Raw genomic sequence first — 27,771 nt, forward strand, 5'->3', positions numbered from 1 at the left:
TATACATAATACTTGTATTATTCTTTAATGGTTTGTTACATATTATTTGTATGTTATTAAATTCTGAGCGGAGCGATGAATGTATGATTATACAATGATGTGTGTTTTTTTTTATGTTTTTGTTATTTATGTGTCTGTCATTGCCGTTTAGAGCAGTAAAACTGTTTCGATTCTCATCAACAGTATCTTGTTTGATGAGAAAGTGAATATAGTTGTTGCATTCGGGACGTCAAAATTTAAAATTCCCAATTGTTTCCAAAAGCGCCGCGAAAACAACATAAAATTTAAGAAAATCGATTTTGGTTTTTGGTGTAACTCAAAAATAAATAACCGTATACATGCAATTTTCACTGGTTGTTAATATTAGAATTTTCTATACACGATAAAATGTTTGATTTGTTTTGAACTGTCGACGGATATTTTCAGTTTTCAATTTTTTTAGTTATTTTTTCTACGTATGTCAATAACATTTTATTTGTTCTGTAAAAAATTTGAAAATTGATAAAAAGGGTCCTTATATAGTGTTCTAATAGTAGTTGAAAAATATTAAAAATAAATATTCACGATTTTTTTTATATGCATTTAAAGTTCAAATTTTGAAAAAATTTAATGATTATTTAGTAGTTAAAAATGTATAAAATGTTCAACTTGTATAGCTAAGTGTTGAAAATTTGAAACACAATTTTACAGCGCAGTACCGGATTTAAGGGGCCATGCCATGCCCTGGGCGCTAATAATAGAGGGGCTCAAATTTCAAATTTTAAATTCATAAAGCATATATCATGGAGGCGCTCATATTATGTTGTGCCCCGGGTTACATAATTTGTAGATCCGGTACTGCCACGGCGTACATAGGTTTTTAATAAAAATTACTTTATTCACTAATAATCATAGACTTTAAAATGTAATCCAAGATTCCTTATAAGATTATCTACCTTTATCAAAAAAAAAAATGTCTATAAGAAAGTCAAATTAAATTTTTATGAGCGTTTGAAATTCAAATTTTTACAACATTGGATATTCACTGGATCCCTCATGTAACGATTTTCTTATTTTTTCGGTTTCAAAAACGAATAGCTGTACATACATGAAAATTTTACTGAATGTTTATTTTATCAATTCTTATACTTTATAAAATTTTTAAAATATTTTGATTTTTTTTTTTTTTATTTAGAAGAAAAGAGCACTCGACAACATAGGCCATTGGGTTTAGGGACATAAGATTAAATTACATGTTTAATGTTAAATATGAATAAACTATTGAGGACAAAATATTTTGATTTGTTTTGAGTTGTTTACGGACAATTTCATATTTTAATTTTTTTTTTCTGTGAATATCAATAAAGTTTTAACTGTTGGGCCAAAAAGTGTAAAAAGTTTAATACAAGGCTCCTGATTTATCGTTACAATAGCAGTTGAAATATATTAAAAAGACATGGGCACAATTTTTTTTTTATAAGCATTTAAAGATCAAATTTTGACAAAATTTATCAAATTTTAAATTGAATAATTATTGTGTTCTCGGTGTATTATACTTGCCATAGTCAACTTTGGTTACGTATATTAATGTTCCATCTGCAGCATACTCTAAAAAATATTATTTTACAAATTTAATATTGTTAAGAACAAAATATTAACGTAATATTTACTGCTCCATACTTATATAGTGATTTTGTATAGATTTAAATTTCAAATTATACATATTACTTAATTATGTATATTACTACTTACTATAAAAATTAAAAACCAACACATACAATTTTGTTTTTTGGTAAGAACTTGTTTGAGTACCTACTTGAACTTTTTGCATGACTATGATGCAGCCATATGGCACAATTTACTCATTTTTTCAATCAATGATAACTATTCATAATTGTAATTTTTTTTTATTGTTTTTAATTGAATGTTATCTTAGATTTTAACAACAATTAAAATAATGTATCATAAATAACTGTGTTTTTAATAACATTTTCATAAATAAAGAATTATAACTAAACAATTAAAAGCAATTTTTAGCCATGAGACATTTTTCACGTTTTGTAAATTATTTTTCAGTTGGAAATTCATAAAAGTTTTTATTTTCATATCTAATGTTTGACATTTCAATAGAAGATGCCCCACAAATTGCTTTACCTTTGACAAAGAAAAAAAATTTACCGGAAAGTTACGACAACGTATGTTCGACAACTACTGTATAATAATAGCAGAGAGCTACCCACTTGTCCCCCTTTTTTAAATTTGAATAATAATTGAATTTATTGTAACGTTAATAGTATACTTGCTTTTATTTCCTATTTTGCCTGTTAATAAAATAATATTATATTATTTATTTATATTGATATTAATACAATTAAACACTGTCTATTTTAAGGTATAGTGATTAATAAATTATAATTTAAACAATAAAAATGTATAGATACATTAGACCTTATATAATAATGCTTGTTCGATTTAATGTTCTCTTTCAACTCATAACAGTTGAGTATTATATTGAACTTGAATAATTAATGTTTGACATTTCATAATATAATAGGTACCAACTTATATAAAAATACTATTGGGGATCTCTTTAAATATTTTATTAGTTCTTATTTATGTTATATATTATATATATATAAATATATATATCGTTATCTATATATATAAAAATGAATGTTTGTCTATGTTTCAGTTGGCATGGGTTTTGAAGCTATTATAATAATAATTATTGGTTGCCGAGCAACGAAATGCACGGGATCAGCTAGTTTATAATATAATTTAAACCACATGCTAGTTTTTTTAATTTAATATATTATTTTGTTGTAATTTTCTATCAATTATTCCTAAAAATTGAAAATGGTCAACTATAATTTAACACCAAAATTTAGTGCCTGTGCGTTATGTGTGTGTTAGTCAGAATTCATGAATACTAGATGAACTCAATGGTGGATCTAGAGCTTATTATTTTTTTTTCAGGTTAGGGGTAAAATTACAAAGAAATTTAAAACATCTACAAAATATCTCGCAATATTTATATTTTATAATTTACACAACTAATTCTATTGGATAAACTATCTATATGACTGATTTTATTAAGTTATTTGCATTTAATTCCCTATGTACATATAATAAATAAGGACCTGTAGGCCGAGGTTCAACTGGCAAACTGCAGTCGAAAATGTACAATAAGTAATAACTAATAACACATTACACGTAGAACGTAGATACCAAAGATTGTCATATGTCATGAGTCAATTTGTATATTATTTCGTAGTCAATTACATTTATCGTATCTAAAATATCTACTGAACGTTAATAATACTATTTAAGAATGTTTTAAATGTAGTTTTTCGAGAAGGTTTGTGGAATAATCTGTGTAGACGTAAAATACTCAAAATTTCAATCTTCAAAAGGATCTAACCTTGGAACTAAGTCCGACCAATAAATTCTGATTGCATAGGTACCTACTTACCAATTGTAATTAATACAATTATCAATGCAATAAGTCAATAATATGAGATATCATCTTAAAATATTTATCGTTTTTATAAAAAAAATATTATTACTGGTAAGTTTAAGTTTTTAAAAACTACATAACCAAACTTATAAGCCTGATGGTACCTGGGCCCGCTTAAGTCCACCAGTAACTAATCCGTTGTGTGAGAGGCCACCCAGGTCGTCTAGCTCGGTAGTCCTTTCACATATTCAGCGGATCATCACCATAACCGGACTCAATACGTGTTAAGTTAATTTTAAGTATTGTTCCTATTTTGTGATCTCTGTGGTCATTGCACAAGACCGGACCGACCATAGAGACCCCCTCCTCATCATTAAACTGCATCATTCTAATTCTCGTCATAGATGTTTCCCGTTCCTTGGTGTCATCGTGCACATAAAACTGCCTATCCAGAATAAATGAGGCGAAGGCAGAATTAATAGTCTACCTCACAAACAGTCGGCGTTAATGTAGGCATTGGCCAGATATAGGTGTAATTTGTTTTTTGGGTGTCACAAATAATCTTTTGGGTCACCCTAAATATTGGGTGTGTACACAGCTTAAAAAAAATAATATTTTACAAACCAATATAATATTTACATTAACCCAATAATTAACTTACTGCATGCTAGTTTAAATATTTTGTGTTGTATGAACACCAAGTAGGTGTAAATTATTTAATAATAAAAAACAAACAGAGAATTTATTTACCTATAGCCTATAGGAAATCTCTTAGTAGAACATTCAAATATAAAATGATAATATGGCGACAATATGATGGGCAAAACTAAATGTATGAGTTACAATGTTAATATCTTAAAAATAAGTCTGAGCTGTCGCTGCAGGTTATATGACATAAATTATCACTATATTTCATTGAGTTATAGAGTTATATAAGATTTTTCATTTAAATAAAAAGGGTATTCGTAGGATTAATATTTAATAATAATATACTTACTATAATTTGTAGTTATCATATTTTCTTTAAAAAAAACATGTTTATAAATTTCTTAATAGGAAATCTCTTAGTAGAACATTCAAATATAAAATGATAATATTGCGACAATATGATGGGCAAAACTAAATGTATGAGTTACAATGTTAATATCTTAAAAATAAGTCTGAGCTGTCGCTGCAGGTTATATGACATAAATTATCACTATATTTCATTGAGTTATAGAGTTATATAAGATTTTTAATTTGAATAAAAATGGTATTCGTAGCATTAATATTTAATAATAATATACTTACTATCATCTGTATTTATTATATTTTCTTTAAAAAAAACATGTTTATAAATTTAATATTGACATTTCTACAATGAAATGCTATTATAATAGCGGTTTATGAATAATAGTTTAATCAATAAAAATGCATAGTCGTATAGCAGTCGTTCTTAACCTGTGTTCCTTGGACTTAGAATAAATGTTCCACCAACATTTTAAAATCGGCGGAAAAATATTATAAAATGGTGAAATATTTTTTATTGATTTTATTATTTTTTACTGGCTAATTTGTAATTTGTATGTAAACTATTTTATGCTATACATGCATTGTTTAATATACTATACAATTGTATGTATATAAATTGTATTTTATAGTGTGCTGTGTTCCGTGAAAATCTTATAAAATATTAAGTGTTTCGTCATAAAAAAAAGGTTAAAAACCACTGTCATACTGATATAGATAGGTATAATATGTACCTACAATAGTCCTGTTTAATAAAGTTTGTTCAATTGAATGTTGTTTATTAACCCACAAAAATGAGTAAATTGCATACTTAAATATTTAATGTTTGACATTTTATATATATTACAACTTATTGCAATGGAATTTTCTTTAAGAGGACGCTACTCTAACATTTTTAGAGAATTTGTTGTATCCGTCTTACAAGTCTAATTTTTTAAGTTGCTTGAGTATATTCTTTTAGGTATACCTAACATTTAACATTTTAATGGAAGATTCCCTACAAGTTTTTCTACCTTTTACAAAAAAAAAAGCCTTAACGGAAAATATTGCTATTTACAATCATGAGATATTTTCAATTTTTTTACTTTCTTGATTGTTAATCAAGTAATTATGGTAATTGAAATTAAAAAAGTCTGAATTTTGAAAACTTCAAGAATTTGTGTTAAATAGGAAAATAATAAAAATGTTACTGAGTCATGTGGGTAATTTAGCTAGCTTTAATATAAAATATTAATGAGAGAGATTCGATATCACAGCCAAGTGGTATAACCACTTGAATCCATAAAAACGCCGGCGTGAACAGTCCAAAAATTTCTATTATTTAACTTTTCTCCTAAATTATGATAGCTAGAAAGTTGGCTGATAACTCATTAAAAAGGGATTATCAAGTAGATATTAAATATGGAATTAAAGTTTTTTTTTTTAATTTATGTATTTTTTTACAGATAAAAAAAGTGTTATTTTTGGCTAGATTTTCATTTAGCGAGGTAGTTTTCCGAAACTGGAACACGGATTTTGTTGTTTTGAGTCTTGTTAGATTCACATTGGCTAGGAGAAGTGCAGTGAAGATTTTCAGAACTTTATCTCCAATCGTTAGCTCACTACAAAGCTGTAAAGCTGAAAAACATCGAAAATTCCAGTAAAATTTGTTTTATTTTTTTTTAATGTTCTGTAGTGAATTAAATATTAAAGATAAAGTTATGAAAATTTTCACTGCACTTCTCCTAACCAATTTGAATCTAACAAGACCCCAAACAATGAAATCCTCTATGTGGTTTCGGAGATCTATCTCACTAAATGAAAATTAAAAGATTTTATATGGTGCTGTTCACACAGACATTTTTCGTGATTTAAATTGTTATACCGCTTGGGTGTGATATCAGTTAATACATTTCTAAAAATTAAGAATCAAGAAAGTTTACATGCCGATTCCTGACTTGCCAAGCCTTTTTTTTTAGTTAAGAAATTTCATTATTTACACAAGGATGAATGACACAGTGTCTCTTCACAGAATAATTTTTTCTATGCAATGATCTATCTATGAATAATTCAAATCCAACACATCCATTACAATGACATATTCGACAACTATTGTACACTGCTCCTGTCTTGCACCTTTTTAAAAATAACTTGCCTATCGTTGCAGCTAATTTCAAAAACTATTTAACGTAAAAGCGGTTAACTTACTTTCACAATCTAAGAAGTAATAAAAAATTTTCAATTTCATAAATATTTTTAGAACTGTATTAAATTTCATAAAATGTGCACCCAAACGGGTTTTAGTATGTAGGCGCTGCTAAGGATGTAATTTAAACCCAATCTTTTCTGTAGTATAGGGGAGAATATCCCTGACAATCACATGTTTGATCAGGTTACACAGGATCTATGTGGGACTTGTCACCTGTAGGAGAAGATTTATAAACATACCTATAAGCTCAAAATGATTTGAATCGTGAACGCCAGGTATTTGGTAATTGGTATCACGATTGTTAGTTTAAGTCATAAACACTGGTTTAATATGTATTGGTTATAACTATTAAGCAACAATTACTGACGCGCCCCTCGTCAGTGGTGGTGCTGCGTCGATTTATTTTCAAAAAGTTAGCAAGTATAAGTGAACCAAATAAACAATATAATATTCGGTAGTCCTCTTCTAATCCTCGAAAGACCATCACCATAATCAGACTTTGATGAATGCGATGCTTGACGGTTTAATTACTTTATAGTATTAGTATAAATGAATAATAAATAATAATACGACAATATGATTATGAATAAGTATAATATATAATATCGTACAACTGGACAATTAACTGTGACAGTACACACACACCGTATACACACTGTACGACGGTGCTTGTGTAAGTGAGTATTACATACATCAAAGGCCCTATATAGATCCACAACCGAGGTCATATTATATCCGTATAGAGAGTGAGTCGTATACTAGTATAACTAGATACTAAATTGTACACACGTGTCAAGGTTGACTACTAATATTAATTGTATACTTCAACAGACTTCAATAGTTTAAGTTAGATTTAAGGTATATTCCCTATTTTTTGAGTTCTGTGGTCATTGCACCTGACCACAGAGACCCCCTCCCCATAATAAACTTGAATCATCGTAATTCCTGTGGTAGTTTGTTCCTGTTCCTCGGTGTCGTCGTGCACCTAAGATTGCCTATCCGGAATTTATGAGGCGTAGGCATTGGTCAGGTATATGTGTAATTGGGTTCGGTGGGATCGCGAATAGTTCTTCGGGTAGCGCTGTAGATTTGGCGCAAACACTAGGCTAATTGTAAAATAAGTATTTTATTATAAATAGTTATTTAAAAATTATAATATTTCCAAAATAATGATAGAAGATAGCGTTGAAAGCGACTGGTATTTTGTTTTATAAGTGGAATTAAGGAAGAGACATAATATTAGATACTTTTTTTCTTTTTCCCTCAATCACCCCCAGCATTCTCGATGACATTCCATTTTATTTTAGTCCGTGCTTTAAGCTAGAAGGGGGATAGTCATAAACCTGATACTAGGATTCTGAAATATTCGAAATACTGCCACACCCCAGTTTGCTGCGGTTTCATTTCGCTGCCAATTTAATCCCAATTTTTCGCCATCCCATAACGCCGCATAATTTAAAAACAATTTTTGTTTCGTAACGTAGTTGTTAATATTTAGTTTGTATAACGATCGATTGTTACAACGGGTCATTTATCGTGTGAAACGATCTTAGTATACGATTTTTTTATATAATTAATATGCAATTATTGAATACTCTATAAAGTATACTATATAGTAAAAATAGTTGAAGTAGTTGAAATGTAATTTTATTTTGAATTTATATTTTGGTTTTATTTATGATTTTATAAAATGTTATTTCATTTCACTATTTCAATAAGTAAATGGTTTTAAGTTAAACATTTTATATGTTTTTATTCTATATTATACGGAAACATATACATATATAGAAATACTGTATAAAGTATAAACCTCATAATCTGTAATTTAGTCTTAGGCTGATATAAAATAAAGTACCAAGCGTTCTATAAAAAAAAAATTAACTCTTAACTTAACTAAGTTCACCAAAAATTATTTTAATCACTTTTTGTTATTCATGTATACTAACTTAATTTAACTGTGTTAAAAATAATAATTACTTTCCTATCCTTCCTGATAAAATATTTTGTCTTATCCATGTATTTTTATCGATGGAAGCATCTTATCATATTATTCTTCCTCCTTTTGTCTAAAATTATTGATTCGCCTAAATTAAATTAAATTATTTCTTATTCTATCCTCCCTAACCACTCTTCACATAACACACACACCTTTTTTTCATATTATATTTGCTACAGTCAACTTCTATTCAGTTGTATTGTTTGCTGTCTATATTCAAATTCTATATTTGAACATTGTGGTGTTTCAGGTCCTACAATCTGAACTCAATATTTTTGCGAATTGGGCACGCAGTCTTAGCATTGGTCAGTACAAACAAATAATGTCACATTATGTCTTTTTATAGAAAGCACTCTACTATGCACTATAACTATTCTTTTAATGGCACTATTCTTGACAGTGTTTTCCTTTATTTAGATCTTGCCATCTTGGTATTCATTATACTCCATCACTGAACTTGAGCATCATATAAATGACACGGTAGGTAAAACTTTAAATATCTTGGGATTTATTAAGCGCAATACCAAACAGTTTTTGACTGTTCGTTGTCTCTGCACATTATATTTCTCATTAGTACGTTCAATATTGGAATATGTAGTGGTAGTATGACATCCTTACTTAGCTAAAGATGAATGAAGACTCGAGCGTGTCCAAAATAGGTTTCATTCCTACATTGCCCATATTATCATGAATATAGTACACCCTCCTCGTGATTATTCCTTATAAGTTATAAGTTATAACGTAGTATATTGGAAATACCACTACTATCATTACGTTGACAAGATGCTGATGAGCACTTCATAACATCGCTCCTAGGTGGCACTATAGACGCTCCAACGTAAGTCTTCGAATCCCTTCCTTCTTCTCCAGAAATCACTCCCTTTTTCAAGTTCCAACCCTCAAAACATCCTATGTACACAATCACCCTTTACATAGAATGCTCCGTAAACTAAATAATGTTAATATTGATTTTAATATTTAATAAATTTATTAGTTATAAGTTTGCTGTACGCCTGTACGCCTGTACTATATCACTATAATACTATTATGTTTATATCGAGTTGTATTTTCTATATGTTCTGTTTTACTATGTGTTATAAACATTTACTAAGTATTAATATATTGAATTTAAAATGTTATCATAAAACTTCCCATTGGCGTTTATAAATAAATAAAATAAAAAAATAAAAATCTTTACAATACGACTACCATTATAACTGCTTTATATTTTGACTTTTGATCTCAATGACATCTTTTTGTCACACAAAATACTTGGCACTCCTCTCCACTTCAATCACGGACAAATAATCCTATTTCTAACGTCATACTAAAAACCACTATTCTTCTGTACCAGCATTTCTAAGTACTTGGACCTAATAAATTCATACATGACATCATTCCCAATCTTCATTAAATGTCTCGCCACGATCATTTATTAATTAAATTTTTCAAAATCATGCACAATTCAACAATTGTCTTTATTTTATTCCTATACATATTTGTATGTTTGGTCCCTCCACTCCAGCAATTTTCACCGTTCTTGAAATTCTCACATTCACACTTTCCATGCTTTTTCTACTAACACAACACTGTCAGAAAACATTATGCACTATAGCCTATAACATTTTACCCTTGTTTGTATATTTCATAATATTTTCAATAACTACGAATAACAGGTAGGGGCTCAATACTAAACCTTAGTGCACACTTATTATAAATTACTTAAATAAAATAATATACTTATAAAATCATAAGCTTACCCGTAACAGCTGTAAATATATATAAACGTAATTATAATTGATTAGTGTTATGAATCATAAACTATTACAAGTAGTATAAGGTTCAAAATAATAATGCTTATAGATTAATTAATAATTTCCACATCATATAAAATATTGATTTTAAACTTATATTATTTATAACGATTTCAACAAACGTGTATTTGTACCTAAGTATTGAAACTGAAAAGTCACCAAAAATATTCTCTATACCTATCTATGATTAATAATTCACGTTCGAATGACATTATATTATTGTCTTTAGTATATTTTGGTTTTTAACAATAAACACAGATGTAAAATAGAATAAGATTAATACTGTAAATACACTATACAATAAAAAATAATATAATAAAATATTTTATATAGTAATATAGTAAAGTTTATACTATTTTGTACGATATAACAACCTGCAAATGTATCACGAGTGAGGACGTAGGTACACGGTTTTTCATACAACAATAAAATATTTGAAAACGTTTATGAACGTCATTTATTTTTTTGTAATGTGATGGTGTCGGACGTCAGTTTTTAATATTATGTACCAATAGGTAGGGTCATGGCTCTATAATATTAAATATATGTAGAATTAGTGCACTTACTTGGATCATCTATAAATGTATACACATAAACAGGTATATTATTAGTACGTTTTGGCATAACATAAAATAAGTACGTTTAAGAATAATTGAAGGAAATATTTCGTTTTGGAATATACGTATAGTATTAATGAGTGGGGCGTGGATTTTGGATCCTAATATTATTTGTTTACATGTACATAAATAAAGGGTGTTCAGTAAAACTGTAAGGTTCTAAAAGTGCAGTAAAACACCGAAAATCGTGAACTTCGTGAAGCTTTGACTTAAAACTAATGATTTCCGGAAATTTATTGTTGCTAATACATATAGGTTTCTGAAAAAAAATTGAAAAACTCGCATGGGCTCTAAATTAAATTTGTAACTAATAAATTATTATAATTATATGTACAATATTATAATGCGTTTCATAGCAACTGTGACTCGACGCTATCGCACTTTGTGGTGGTTTTGTCCCAAACCGGGGGTTTTTAAACTATAGGATAGAAAAATGTGTAAAGCCCGTTTTTTCGCAAGTTTTATAACAAATGGTAAGATAAGCTGGTATGATTCATTGACTATCTTGTTTAATAGAGGTATAATTTTAAAAAAGTGTAAAATATTTGTTCAATTTTAGTAACAATTTTAAATTCTCCACGCATTAATATGCACTATAGTCCATCCATTCTAAGAACGCTACTGGGCGGCGACCAAAATTCGTCCGATCTCGCGCATTCCCACCACTAAACATTCCCGAACGCTGGCCGCCGTCAACTCTGGCCGCCGCCACCGTCGCCGCCGCCGCGCCGCTGCTACCGACGGAGCCGCCGTCCTTGACACTGTGACAGTGTTTGTATACAGCGCGTACTATAGTGTTTGCATAATTTTACGTGTTTGTGTACATACACAACATTTTCGTTTTTGCGTGAACACAACTTTTACAGTTTTTTCGTGTTCAAGCACTTAATTGTTTTTTAATACAGTACAACATGGATGTCGTAGATGTTTCTCCTGCCAAAAAAAACCCAAGAGGAAAAGTAAGTGTTTGTATACTATTTCTCTATTGCAAATTTTTAATTATATATTTTTTCTTTAGTTAATCGGCACTGGTCAAAAGCAAATCATTATCAATGTATACAAAGATAAAGTCACACAACAGCTCGAAAATCCAGAGATGCCCAAATTGTCCTACAGAGAAATGATCATTGAAGTTTCAAAAACCACCGGTATTGGGCAACGTACGGTACAAACCACATTATCAGAGTATAAGAAAGAAGGTACAGTATCATCGCCCAACAAAAAAAGAGTTAAAATGACAATACTTGATAAAGTTGACGAGTTTGATAAAAATGCCATAAGGCAAAAAATTCATAGTTTTTGGAGGAAACGTGAGGTGCCAACAGTAAACAAAATGTTAATTGTCATTAATGAAGACGAAACATTACCAGACCTGAAACGTTCGTCCTTTCATAAATTGCTGAAAGATTTACAATTTGAGTTTGTAAAAAAAAACCGAAACAGTGCTCTTTTAGAAAGAGAAGATCTAATATCTTGGCGGCGAGGTTATTTGTATAAAATAAGAAGTTATCGAGTACAGAACCGGCCAATATATTATTTGGACGAGACTTGGGTCAGTGCAGGCGAGACGCATAGCAAAGCGTGGGTTGATACCATGGTCACATCATCAAGGGATGCATTTCTCAGAGGCCTCACCACAAGACAAAAGGAACCATCCGGCAAAGGTAAACGACTTATTGTATTACATATCGGGTCGTCAGACGGTTTTGTCCCTGGGGGCCTTTTGTGTTTTGAATCCAAAACCAACTCGACGGACTACGATGATGAAATGAATGGCGATACATTTTATGAATGGTTTGTTAAAACTCTGCCATTACTAAAAAAAAATGACATCATTGTAATGGATAATGCTTCGTACCATTCCGTGAAGAAACACAAAATTCCAGTGAGGTCGTGGAAAAAACAAGCAATTATTGACTGGCTTGAAAATAAAGGCGAGATCGTTGAACATTCTACTGTGAAAAACGATTTGATGGAAAGAGTCAACAAAATAAAAAAAAAGTACGACCAATACGTAATTGATGAGTACGCAAAAGACGACAACAAAATTATATTGCGATTACCTCCATACCACTGCGAGCTTAATCCAATCGAACTCGCGTGGTCGTCTGTGAAGAGTTACGTCCCAACGCATAATAACACCTTCAAATTAAAAGATGTACTCGAGTTGTTAAAAAAAGGCGTGGACATGTAACTCCGGAAATGTGGAAAAATTTTGTAGAACATGTCAAAAATGTGGAAGACAAGTTTTGGGACTTGGAACATATAACGGACGAATTAATGGACGAACTACCCGAAAATGGAGAACGGCATGTTTTGACGATAGGACCAGATGATACAAGTTCTTCTGATTCTGACTGATTTTTTTGTATTTTAACTATTTTGATTTTTTTTTGTTATTTTTATTTTTGTATTTTAATTTTTTTTTTAGTAAATTAATATTATAAAGTGTATTTTGTTATGTACAATTATTAATTTTGGTTGATAAAAATAAATGAAATATAAAAATTAATTGCAAAAATACAAATAAATGCATTTATAAAAAATTTGATATTACATACATATTATTTCCATTGTTGTTGAATACGTAATAGGTGCCCCAGTCACCAGGTATTATTTTTTTCGTGCTGTGTTACTTGAGCCGGTGTATACAAACTACCGGCGGCGGCGGTCGTGTTATTAGCCGCCAGTCGCACGTAGCTAGTGGGGGAATTTACGGCAGCGTCTAGATGGTATAGTGGGAGAAATTTGGTTACGAAACCCCGGAGCTCGGTCATTTGGATGCGCGAACGAGTAGCGTTCTTAGGATGGACGTAGTATAGTTTTAGAAACCCTAATGAAAAACACCACGAGGCGCGTTAGCGTCAAGTCACAGTTACTACGAAACGCACTATGGTACATATTATACTAAATTTGTAAAAAGTCCATGGAAGGGGGGGGGGGGTTGTATCACCCTTGAGCATGTCCATGTTACACATTGTATATTAAAATATTACCTATTTCTGTATAGGGAAAATGGCAAAAAACTGGAAATTTATAAAAATTAATATTAAATTAATATTAAATTTACGGATGTACAAAGATTAATGTTATGAATTTTAATAAATATTAAATAGGCAATCATAAAAAATATAGAAAAAACTATTAATTTACATTCTCAAAAAATAAAATCTATAAAAAACTATTTTATTAAAATGCATAGTGATAGTAAGGTACTATAACCAGTGTTGAGTTGTATCTAGATACATTTATCTAGATAATTTATCTAGATGAAAATTAAGTACCTTTATCTTATCTAGATGAATAAATTATATAATATCTAATTGGTATCTAAGATTTAAGTTATGGAAATCTACATAAATATCTAGATAAATCTCGTTTTATAATGCACGTTTTTCATTTAGTCATTTTCCATCAAATATTATAATAATATGATACTACGCAAGTATGTTTAATGACGATTCATTATTATCGAATTAACAATAGCACCCGTACGCCGACCGCAGACGCTGTCGAGGTCGTATATCAATACAAGCTGTTATACCCCACGATAATATCCCGTCGATCAGTAAATAATGTGGAAAAAACTAAAATTAGTTCTCGACCGGCAAGAATACACACGCACATCTATTTTGTATTGACAATACCAATTCCCAATTGGATGTTATAAATAATAATATTTGTACTATAATTTAATTTCTTTACCAGATACTAGTCACTACTCACTAGACTATACTTTGGTCAGTCGTATATTTTGTTACACGTTGAAATTGGTACCTACTGTATGCTAAATATAATATATAGGTATTTAAATATTTTATATGTATATTTATTCATTAGATAATATATTTTTGACACTAGACACCTTGAAACGAGCCTTCCTGGTTTGCATCCCTTAAAAAATTACTCAACCAAGAATCCAATAAAATGTCAAGCATTAATACAAATTAACTATTGTAAGATATAAATCTAGATGAAAAAATTTTATCTACATATTTATCTAGATAAAAATTGAATATTCTATCTTGATATTAATCTAGATATTGATTTAGCTAGTAATCTAATATTTATCTAGATGTTATTTTTGCTATCTGAACTCAACACTGACTATAACTCACTACTCTCAACACATAATAATGCAATAATTTATCAAGCAATTTTTTTTTAGAAAAAGACAGAATGTTTTATATACCAATGAAATGTTCAAAAGCTTATAGATATTTTTGTTACCACTTTTCAGTTATTAGACATTATTTCAATACAAACATAGGTATTTGTCCATAATGACTTTTCATCTATTCTTCGTCACAGAATAAATAAATAAAATATAATATACAAGTCGACAAAATGTATAGTTTATATTAATTACACATTGTAATTTAAAATAAATGTATTCAAATTTACCACAACTCAAATTGCGTTTCTTATTAACTGCAAATTTATAAACATAAATATTTTATTTTTGGACGTAATGATTAATCATATGAAATTTAATAAATATTAAATAGGTATCTCTCATAAAAATTAATAGAAACAAATATTAATTTACAATCTTAAAAAATTAAATACAGTTATTGAATTAAAAACTATATTATTAAAATGCATATGGATAGGTAGGTACTTAAAACGCACTATTCATAGCACACAATAATATTAAAATGCTTAGATTCCCAATACTGTATATTTTAATTTTTAACTGGCAGTAGTATATTTTATTTTTAATGAAATTTCAAGAATTGGACCCTCCTCTCAGGTCTTCCTGTTCAGCCTGTATTATATTATCTCCCACACGCTTGGAAAGTTGGAACAATAGGCATATAGATGAATGTTTACTGCAAAACTGCAAAACAGTAAACCAAATTACCTTAGTGAAGTATTACAAAATATAAAAAAAATAAACAATGTAAATCGTAAATGTTTGCATGTAAAACCCGGGGTAAAAATGTAAGCGAGCTCTTTCTACTCACAATTTGACATTCAGTTTATATTTCTTGTGCTATTTAACTATATTATATTATCATATCGTGGTTTATACTGTTACTCACTGTCCTTCAAACAAAACGTTTTTGGGTCTTTTAAATCATCTGTAAATCAATTAAATAACAAGTACCTACCTTGGTTATTAAAATGGTTGCCTTTTTCACTGTCTTGTTAGGTACATTATGTAAATATAATTAATATATAATTATACAAACACAACTATATTATGTCAATACCTAGTCTATATAATAGTATAATACAATAATTGCTAGGGAGTTATAATGTTATATAATATGTAAATAATTATTAAATAATATAGAATTATGCTCACCACCAGCATTCGAATAACTCGTACTGGCCTCGAAGAATGCCAGCAGTATATCGACTAGAAAGTATAATATTTGATTGTTAATTATATTTATAACTAGGGGTAGGATTTATATGCATTTGCATGTTTTTTTCCTTAAGTCCAAATCGATTGTTTGTCTTGTCCACGATTTTGCTTACTTTCGTTTAAATAAAATCAATTTTTTTTGCATATTTTTGCATATTTTGAACACAATGCATATAATTGCATATTTATAGATTTTAAGGTTTTTTATTTTTTTTAACTTAAATTTTTAAATTTTAATAAATTATTGTTAATTTTAAATGGCGTTTATTTCATAATACCGATAGTTTTTGGTTTATCCGTCGAATTGTAAATATATAGTATAAATGTTACCCATCTAATCTTATCTTATCTACGACCGATAGGATTACCTACACATTATTTAACGACGTATTTAATTTCATTAGTACGACGTGTGTTGCGTAAATGTGCGGACACTTATACTTAAAATTTGAGTGGTTTTAATAACAGTATCAGTTAACAATTTTATAAAATGCCAAAAGTCCAAAGTGAAAGTTTCAAGTTACGTCAATTTGTAGAAGAATTTTCAAGTGACGTTTTTAAAACAGATGGTAAAATATTATATTGTATTATTTGTGATCAAGCTGTGCCCGTAACAAAACGTTTTCAGGTGGTACAGCATTTAAATACAGGCAAGCATAACAAAAATATTAATTTAAAAGCCAAATCTAAACAGTCGTTCATTAAAAATACATTAGATAACCAAAATAAACAAGCGAATTTTCCTCTAGATTTATGTCAAGCAATGTTAGAATCGGATATACCTTTATGGAAGTTAAATCATCCATCATTTAAACATTTTTTAGAAAAATATACTGGTAAATGTGTTCCTAACCAGTCTACAATTCGCAAAAACTATGATTCTGCAATTTATGAAAATACTATTTCTCGTATTCGTTCGGAAATTGGTGATGGGCCAATTTGGGTTTCAATAGATGAGACCACGGACGTTGACGGTCGATATGTTTGTAACGTCATAGTTGGTCTCCTCCACGAACACAATTATTCAAAGCCGTATCTATTAATGTGTGAAGAACTAGAAAAATGTAATTTCCAAACTATTGGCAAAATATTTAATGATGCAATGCACCTATTATGGCCATCAGGAGTGAAGTACGAAGAAGTTTTACTTTTTGTTTCTGACGCCGCGCCATATATGGTTAAATCAGCGAATTCCTTGACTATGTTATACCCTAATTTAATTAATTTAACATGTTTGGCACATGGGATTCATAGAATTAGAGAATGTTTACGAAATGAATATTCTACTGTTGATAAATTAATAGTGACAGTTGAAAAAGTATTTTTGAAAGCTCCCAGCCGAATTATCAAACTACGTGAACTATTCCCAAATTTACCTTTACCACCTCAACCAATTATCACTATATGGGGGTATTACTAACCTAGAAAAAAGTACACTATCCCTTGACGAAGGTTTAAACATTATTTTAAATGTGAAAGATAAACTGAATAAATGTAACGGGAGAGCAGCAGAATTGGTAAAAACAAAAATGGATTTTATACTAAAAAAAAATAAGGGATTTAAAACACTATTGAAAATTCATAGAATTATAAACGGTGAATATGAAAATGAAGAAGAAGATAAATATTATATTTATCTAACCCCAGGGAAAATCACGTCATTGAAATATGCACCAATAACCTCGTGTGATGTGGAAAGGAGTTTTAGTCAGTATAAATCTATTCTACGTTCAAATCGCCGGTCGTTCATATTTATCACAACTGACATTTTATAATTGGATCCCTTAAATTAAAGTCCCAGGGCCTAGGGACAGTGATTTTATCTGATATAACTAGAATAAAATAAAATATTTTTTTTTTAAGAAATGTGGTAAAAAATAAATCATTTTTCGTGATAAAAAAAATAATAAAACGTAATAGCATATTGTGTAGCATGGGCGGGAAGTAAGCTATTTCACTCACAGAACTGAAATTGGCAAAATTCCTTCTACACGCGATCCACACATACTGTTTTTTGTCACGCCTCTGCGTTCATCGATCACGGAAAAGGTAATGCAGAGATATATGCAACAACCAGACTATATTACGAAAAACAATATTTCATGAAAGAAACGATTTGGTTTTATTTATTTTTAGGGTCATGCATCATTATAATATGAATATAAGATGTAATCAAAAGTTTATGTTTTATAAGGATCGTGGTATAGATTCCAGTGTCTGGTATAGTGTAAAGAATACTCCCAGCACTTTTGGGGATTTCCATTTTGCCGCCTGGACTTTTTTGGGATTTCCTTTTTACGCTCCGACACTATTAGGATTTTTACTTTACCACCAGATTGGAGGAAAAAATTTTAATTTGCTTGGAGTAAGTTGTTATGATTATAACCCCTTGATATTTACAAAAAAATTACAAATAATAAATAAACAATGCAATTAACTTTGATATTATATCCAAGGAAATAATATATATTTTGATACTAGTAATTATATATAAGTATTATTATTGGCACTGATTAATATGTATCTACATGTATTGTTAAGAGCTTTAGTCCAAATTAAGAAAACAATCCAATAATATTGTATGCACGCTTCCCTTCCCCGAAATTTCAGTTTGCGCAGGCCTATGAGTGTATTAAAAATTGTAAATATGTTGTTTAAATCGATTTGGAAATACATCAGAGTTCTAAACAAAACTCTATGTAATTTTGCTATATTAGGCAGGTAGCTGATTCTGGATGGCGTAGCCTGTGACAAACTAAATGCCTTTGGATTTACATATTTCTTCTTAAAATCTTATGAAAATCGGTCAAAAACTGAGGATTAGCTGTATTTTTTTTTATATATTTGACATTGTCGAGTGTTACTGCTGTGTAGCTACTCACCTCCCGCATTCAAAAACCATGTAAATAAATTCAGCACATATGCTCATTGTAAATATTATATTACAGATTGTATATAATTTAATAAATGTTAAAAAAAAAAAAAAATATATTTGAGAAATCTCAAAGTGAAATCATCCATTACAAAAATGATAGAGAATAATATTTTTGAGGGTACGACATATCAGTTTGTTTAAATATTGTCACAAAACAATTATTTAATTTAATTTTACAATCATTTTTTTGTTGGGATGCATCAGTTTGTCTCTGGTGTATTTTGTGAGGAGGCATTCAGTTAATAGCGTTATGAATTGGTATTATTAAACATAGGAAATAAGAAAGGATGTAGTAATTAGTAAACAAATAAGAAATGTAGTATTTAGAAAACAAATAGAATTATGAACTTAAATTATGATTGTAAATTAGTGTAAACAGGTACAATCCCGAAACTGCGTGTAAGCACTTTTTATATAGGAGGGATTGTCCTAGATAAGTTTAGATATAAGGAACCAAAAGATTGAAAGACAAGGAGTGGAGATTGGACAGTGCTATTGTCTGTATATGTTCAACTCAATAAACTTCATAACTAAAAATACGTGAGTTTGTTCATTTATTTAATAAATCTATATTCAAACTCTACAAGTACGAGGCCTACGGTCAACCGACTTGTAACAATAGGTGTTTAATAGTTGTAGTCGCAGTGTTGCATGGGGTGCATATACGTTGATCCTTTTTCCTCATTAAATGTTCATGAGTGTATAATGTGTGGCCGATTCGTAATCTGTTGATTATGATTTGATGCCTGCGTGGGAGTGACGTATAAAATAAAAAATACTAGTGCCAAACACAGTGAGAGCATCATAACTTCTAGAACTTCTCAATGAGACGAACCTTCTTCAAAAAATATAACATGAACACTTAGATATATCACATACAAATTATATATGATGCGACTTATTGCATCATATAATTTTTATTATATACACCTTATTCATTTGTAAAATTTAAATAATTTGTAACATGTATCTGGAAACGCCAAGGTAATTGAGGCGTATTTTTTAAATATGAAAAAAAAAATTTTATTTTGAACCCTGAATATAAAGTCAAATAATAAAATATAAAACCCTCAAAAAAATGATCTTCTATAATTTTTGTGATGGATGATTTTACTCTTAGATTACTCAATAATCATTAAAAACGATTTTAGATGACAGTGTTGTGTATGGGTCTGAAAGAGAAAATAAATATTACATTGACATCCTCTTAAGAGTGGTATTTGTCTTTCTGTATTTACATTAAAAATATGCCCAGAATTAAGGAAGCAAATCATAATATTAATTACTGTAATTGATTTCATATAATTATTTTATTTTAAGATTTGTCTTAGATTCTAAGCGGAACGATAGATTGTAGCCACATATTATGTGGTTCAGTATAATAATTGTAAAAACTCACTGGTTGCTGGGACAGTATTGTCGTACTCTTCTTTTACATGTTTTTTAAATTGTTCAACATCCTCTGGGATATTCAATTTTTTAAGACAATCATCAGGACACGTGAATCACCACAAAATTGCATGAAATAAAAATGAGTTAATTAATGTATTATATTATTATTGAAATAGACGTTATACGGCAACTCCATATGAGGTAACACCTGCTATGAGCTCTAAGATTTTATACAAAGTAAAAAGTTAAATCACAAGAGAGGAATAATACGTAGTTCGATATCCATTATAGACTAGATCTATAAGTAGGTACTCTATCCAGTGAGAGAACACACCAGTATTTATCCTGCGATGTTCGTATATATTTTTACGACATTTCATTTTTTAAGTGATTTATGAGAATTTTTAATATATTATGTACGCATATATACGCCATATTAAATACGTATAGCAAATTTTTCGTTCACTAGTTTCAATAGTGTGCTGTTGGCAGTGGTGGCTCATGCTATGGGGCACACGGGTACGTGACCCACCTACAAAATTGAGAAGAAAGAAGAAGAATATATTATATTAAATTAAAATTGAATAAAGTATAAGTATTTCTTCCATCATAATATAGTTGGTACTTGGTAATTTGGTATACTTTTTTTTGTACCGAGCGAATTTTCTATGGAGATAATACTTTCGGCCTTGTGATTTTTCTCCAAATTCTTCGAAAAACACTAAAAATGAAAAATGAAACGGCACGTTTGTTTATATTTTATTTTGCAAGTCATGCACGCTGGCGGCGGTGGACTCACACACTCTCTCAATTTTTTAACTTGTGATACTTCACAGACTCGTATCTTGCTTGAAAATTGAAGAATCCGTCCTCTTAAAAATTTATTAAAATGCATAGTAATATTATAATTATAGAAACGAAAAGAAAAAAACATAGAAATTATAATTTACATACTTAAAATAAATACATTATTATCACTATAATATACTACTTACCAAATTGCTTTGCAAAACAGTAGTTTATAAATCCAAAATCGTCTATACATGTAAATTATCAAACGTTTATCGTTACTTTATGATACATACTGATTCGTTAAAATACCGAATTAAATACTAATTAATTGATTAATTACAATAATTTTTTTAAGCTTTTACATACCTGAAAATCCAACTTTCGATAAACTTTCTGTTAGTCATTTATAACATACAAAATATAATATTAACAAAGTTAATTTAATGTTTTTTAGTCAAATAAATAATAATGTAAAATAATTTAAGTAAGTTCCAACTCGCATACCTGTAGGACAATATATATATACTACCGTAGACCAGGTGTGTGTTGTCAGAAAGAAAAATAACGGAAATTAGGTACTTAATCACTCTTCTGTACAGTATAGATGTCATGTGTACCTCGTCAAGGAGTACATCACTTTAATTGTTGTATTAAATTTTAAGGTTGTGTTTAGCGATTCTTGGTGTTGTCTGTCAGCCACTTTCACATATTTACTATTGTACGATTGAGCATACTATACCTGTTTAGCAACACGATTGGGCACAGAATGTTTTATGCAACGTTGCTACATCGTGCTATTTTATTTGATTCGTACCATACTTGGATTTTATTATTTTCATAACTATTATTAATATTATTATTATTATAAAACAGATTTATGAAATATGACTATTATTGGCTATGAAATCATGTTATGTTTTTAATTCGTACCATATTTTGAATTATTATAATTATTTGAATAAATTTTTTTGTAAAACAGGTAACACGTCTATGGTCCTTATACTTATAAACGGAGCATGGGAATAGTTCCAGCTGGCCGACGTGTTTCCCCTGTTTGACGATTACTCAATTATTACTAGTTTATTACTATATTACTAATTTCAGGTTGGGTGATCGGTTATTGCGTTTTAACAATATTATTGTAGGATAATGGATTGATGAATAATATACAAAAACTATATTGTTTTTGAATGAATAATTTATTCATCTATTGAATATATTATGATTTATTATTTATTAATTATTATTGTAATTATGCTTTTTAAAAATATACATTTTTAGTTTTGTGTTTTCATAATATATTGTATAAATATGCTAATATATATATTTTATGTTGCCAGAAATGACAATACTGCTATCATGATGATGTCTGTGATTGCTCGACCAAACCCCACAAACCTATAATGCTCTGTCTATGAGTATAGGTTAGGTCTATGTATAAAATTTAGTTCAAAATTGAAAATGGTAACATTGCAAAGTTTTGTATGCTCAATTATGTAGCTTTTCTTTTGTCTTTCTATATTCTATGACACGCTGACAAATTTGCACAATAGTGTTTTATGCTTAATCGTGTCGTAGCCCGTAAGTAGTATATGGGGCACTTCAGGACCCTTTCATAATTATCAGAATAAGATCACAAAATGAAATAAATCAGAATAAGATCACACTCTCATAATAGTTCAGAATAACATCAGAAATAAAATAATTAATAATAGTTCAGAATAACATCAGAAATAAAATAATTAATATTAGTTCAGAATAACATCAGAAATAAAATAATTAATATTAGTTCAGAATAACATCAGAAATAAAATAACTTATATAAGTTCAGAATAACATCAGAAATTAAATAACTTATATAAGTTCAGAATAACATCAGAAATTAAATAATTATTATAACATCAGTAAAAGATCACAAAGAAAACAATGTGCAAAAAGATCAGAAAATCGAAATGCAATAATAATTGAAATATTTTTTTTACAAAACTTATGAAATATTTATTAAGAAAATCTAAATGCAATAATAATTAAAATATTTTTTAATAGAAACGCTAAAAAAATTAATACCAGATCAAGATTAGAACTTAAACATGTTCAAATTAAAAAAGGTGGATTTTTACCAATAGCTATTGCTGTGATTGAAGGTGTAAGTGCTTTGGCTGCAGGTGCAAGTGCAGTTTATACTGCAATAACTGATGCTAAACATAAAAAAAAATTGGAACAAGAAACAATTCGACATAATAAAGAAATAGAAAAAATTAGATCACAAGGTTCTGGCTTGAAAAAAAAAAAATATATATAGAAAAAAAAATTAAAAAAATGAATAAATTTGAAATAAAAACATTTAGAAATAATATTGAAAAATTTGAAGGTATTTATACACGGTTTTGGATTAAAGAAAATAATATAAAAATTATAGAGGGTGTTTGATGTTAAATGAATTACCTACAACACCATGGGAAAATGAATGTGGAGTATTTAATTTAAATGATTCTACACAAAATGGTTCTCATTGGGTTGCATGGAAAAAAATAAACAATACATTTAAAATATATTTTGACCCATTTGGTCATATAGTTGGTGAGCCACCGAAAGAACTTTTAAAATATTTGGGTAAAGATAATCTTTTTTGTACTGTTTCCCAATTTCAATATTATAATGATCCACCTATATGTGGTCATTTATGTTTAGAATTTATTGAAAATTATAAAAAATTTATTTAAATATCATATTTTTTTAATAGAAATATTTCTATTAAAAAATAACAACTCGTTTAATATGTTTTAAATTATATTTATTTCTAAATAACATAACAATATATATTTAACAACGAGTCAACGAGTCGTTGTTTTTTTTTTTACGTTAACGTTAGCGTGTTTTATGTTAACGTTTTTTTACGTTAACGTTTTTTTTTTATGTTAACGAGTCGTTGTTATGTTAACGAGTTGTTGTTTTTTTTACGTTAACGTTAACATTTTTTTTATGTTAACGAATCGTTGTTATGTTAACGAGTCGTTGTTTTTTTACGTTGACGTTGACGTTGACGAACTAGACTGACTATTTTTCTCAAAATCGAAAATTTAAATCGAATATAATACTTACGAAGTATTATATATTTATATATTATAATACCTATACAGTGTTGTATAATAATAATAATAATAATAATAATTATATATATATATATATCAACGTTAGACTGATTATTTTTGAACATCCGGTATTGAATATCTTATCATAATATATAATATGTATAGTTTATATTATGATGTTTTTTTTATCGAATTATTTAAATAGTGTTTAAATAATCATTATACATGTCCAAGTGTTGTAGCTCAGTGGGTTAACGCGTTTGATTTAAATGTGTTCTTGGTCGGATTGAAACTAGTGGGAGAACGTGTGGCGCCCATATTCACCTACTAATTTCATCAGGCTTTGAAGACGTTTACGGTAGATTGTATAGGTGGGTGCACACACCTATGCAATCTACTGAAAAACTGTCGTTGACCTGCGAATAAAACACTTGGGTAATTTCACTGTCCCACGATAGCTTTGCAGATATCTGTAAAAGAGTTCCGGCCTCCTTTTTCCTAACGGGAATCTGCAAAGCTGGGAATGATTTTGTAGATTTTTTACATTTTTTTTCCATATTTCTATTAAAATTATTAAAAAATAACACGATCGTATAAGAACTATATTTCATTTAATATTTGATATTATCAAGTCGGATCAACACAGATATGTTTTATATGCTAATCTACACTACATATTAAAAGTTTACCCCCCGCTTCATATTTTTCATTTAAGTATAATTCCGTTGCTATTTATGTTAGAATCTTCATTTTTACATTAAACATTTTTGATTTTAATTCTTTATAAGTCCCCCTCATAGTATCATAGTGTAAAATCGTTTTCAAAGATTTTTGGATTTTAATTAATTAATTTCATAAGTTTTACGAAAAATATTCTTGAAGGATTAATATAAGTGAATAAACTCCTGATTCACTTATATATTTATCTAGAGGTCTCGAATTTAAATCTTCAATCGATTCTGATGCTATCCACTTTTGAAATTGTAGATTTTTCATTAAAAGTTAGAGGCGTCTTGAAGACGCCCCTGTGCATCGTTTTATATAAATTGTAGATTTTTCATTATTAATATCATTTTCAAAGATTTTTGGAATTTAATAACGCGCGCCCCATTTGGGTGAGCGTTAAATATCATATTTTTTTAATAGAACAATTCTATTAAAAATTTAATTAATTATATTATTATATTCTAAGCATTTTGTGATCGGAATCTGTACCTCCCATGCTAAGACAACATATTTTAATATTTCTGAAATCTTGAACAACACAAATATCATGGAGATATTTGAAAAAATAAGTACCGGTTGTATTTATTAAATCATTAGCTATTTTACAAATTTCAAGCCATGTTGGCGATTCTAGTATTTTAGTAGCATAAGGTTTTCCATTTCCAGAAATATTGTGTCCATGATCGACAATTAAAATATTTCCTTTAATTGGAATTTTATTTAGATTATATTTCATAATTTTAATATTTTTATTATTAGTAGTATTATAGTATTCATATTTACAAAACTTAACAAAGATTTCATTATTTAATATTGATTTCTCTATTTCGTTTTGCATTTCATTTTCTTGTCATTTATTAAAATTTTTGATAGTTGTATCCATTATTTTATTCTACATTTCATTTCCTTTAACTCAGGTATTCAATTTCTTTTTAATACATTTTTGCATTTAGATTTTTATTTTTAATAGAACAATTCTATTAAAAAATATTTTAATTATTATTGCATTTCATATGTTTTGAGAAAAATATTTTTTAATTATTAATATCATACATTTTGTGAAAAATATTTTAATTATTATTGTATTTAATAAGTTTTGTGAAAAAAATATTTTAATTATTATTGCATTTCGATTTTCTGATCTTTTTGCATATTGTTTTCTTTGTGATCTTTTACTTATATTTATTATTTAATTTCTGATGTTATTCTGAACTAATATAAGTTATTTTATTTCTGATGTTATTCTGAGCTAATATTAATTATTTAATTTCTGATGTTATTCTGAACTAATATTAATTATTTTATTTCTGATGTTATTCTGAACTAATATAAGTTATTTTATTTCTGATATTATTCTGAACTATTATGATAATTATGAAAGTGTCCTGAAGTGCCCCATATACTACTCCCGTATCTACCTACCTACGTATATTTAATCATCATATCATATTAATTATAATGCTATAATAAAAATGTATTTCACAAAAAGTAATAAGGTGAGTTGGATTATTGTTTGCCGAAAACATCTCATTTACTATATTATCAATTATTTTAAAAGGATTCAAAACAGTAATTTTCTGTTTCGTCTAACACACGCATGACAAAGATTTTAGACGGGTTCTTTGTCAAACATACCAATTGATCTAATGAAGTGATAAGAATTCTAAGAAAACATTTTAATTTGTCGTCAATTCTTCTTGAAATAGACTTTTGACTTTTCCACATTTTTTTTTTTTGATTTTAACTTCTCCAGAAATTAAAATACGACAATTTTTAAATACTCTTTTTGAAATAAAACTTCTTTCTTTAGGTGTGGGTAAAAAAAAATTGTAATGAAAAATAAAACGACACCTTTGATGCTAATGTTCTTGGAAACTCAACCGATTGTCTTAATTTTTATTTTTAATGAAAGATTATAGGTATCACAGAGAAGGTTAGGTTAATGTAACCTAACCTAACCTGTGGAAATAGCATTTGTCTAAGTTAATTAACATAATTGTTATGTAATTGTATTAATTAAAATAAACGTGTACATTGTACACCTATGACCTATATATGTATACATGTTTGTTAATCACCATAGTAACGAATAAAGTAATAATATTATAAGGGCTACGCTAACCGCTCAACATCGTTTTTAATATACAATGGTTTATCATTGTATGCAAATATAACACATCCATTACAACTACTGTACAGTAGATCAGTACCAACTTGTCCACCTTTTGAGGTAAAACTTCTTTCTTGAGGTGTGGGTGGAAAAAAATCGTAATGAAAAATAAAACGACAGGAAAAATGAAACTACACATTTGTTTATTTATTTATTTTGCTATAGCCATGCACGGCGATGGCGGCATGCACGTTTATTTTTATTGTATTGGTTTTTCTCACTCTCTCCTTA

The 27,771-nt window shown here is 28.6% G+C and overlaps 1 protein-coding gene and 1 long non-coding RNA gene across 2 annotated transcripts; one reads left to right on the plus strand and one right to left on the minus strand.

The window, feature by feature from the left end:
* The first annotated feature begins 11,970 nt into the window (after positions 1 to 11,970).
* LOC132950594 (uncharacterized) lies at positions 11,971 to 13,253 on the plus strand. The gene is made up of 2 exons (XM_061022111.1): positions 11,971 to 12,018; positions 12,078 to 13,253. Exons 1-2 carry the CDS (start codon positions 11,971 to 11,973, stop codon positions 13,251 to 13,253), a joined length of 1,224 nt encoding a protein of 407 aa, XP_060878094.1.
* A 3,113-nt stretch (positions 13,254 to 16,366) lies between these two features.
* On the minus strand, positions 16,367 to 22,253 carry LOC132949936 (uncharacterized). Its single transcript, XR_009665167.1, has 4 exons — positions 21,919 to 22,253; positions 21,756 to 21,797; positions 20,768 to 20,830; positions 16,367 to 16,424 (listed from the first exon to the last, which is right to left on the minus strand). It is a non-coding gene; the product is annotated as an uncharacterized LOC132949936 (long non-coding RNA).
* Positions 22,254 to 27,771: the final 5,518 nt, after the last annotated feature.

The sequence above is a fragment of the Metopolophium dirhodum genome, chromosome 8 (assembly GCF_019925205.1).
Source record: "Metopolophium dirhodum isolate CAU chromosome 8, ASM1992520v1, whole genome shotgun sequence".
Classification (NCBI taxonomy): Eukaryota; Metazoa; Arthropoda; class Insecta; order Hemiptera; family Aphididae; genus Metopolophium; species Metopolophium dirhodum.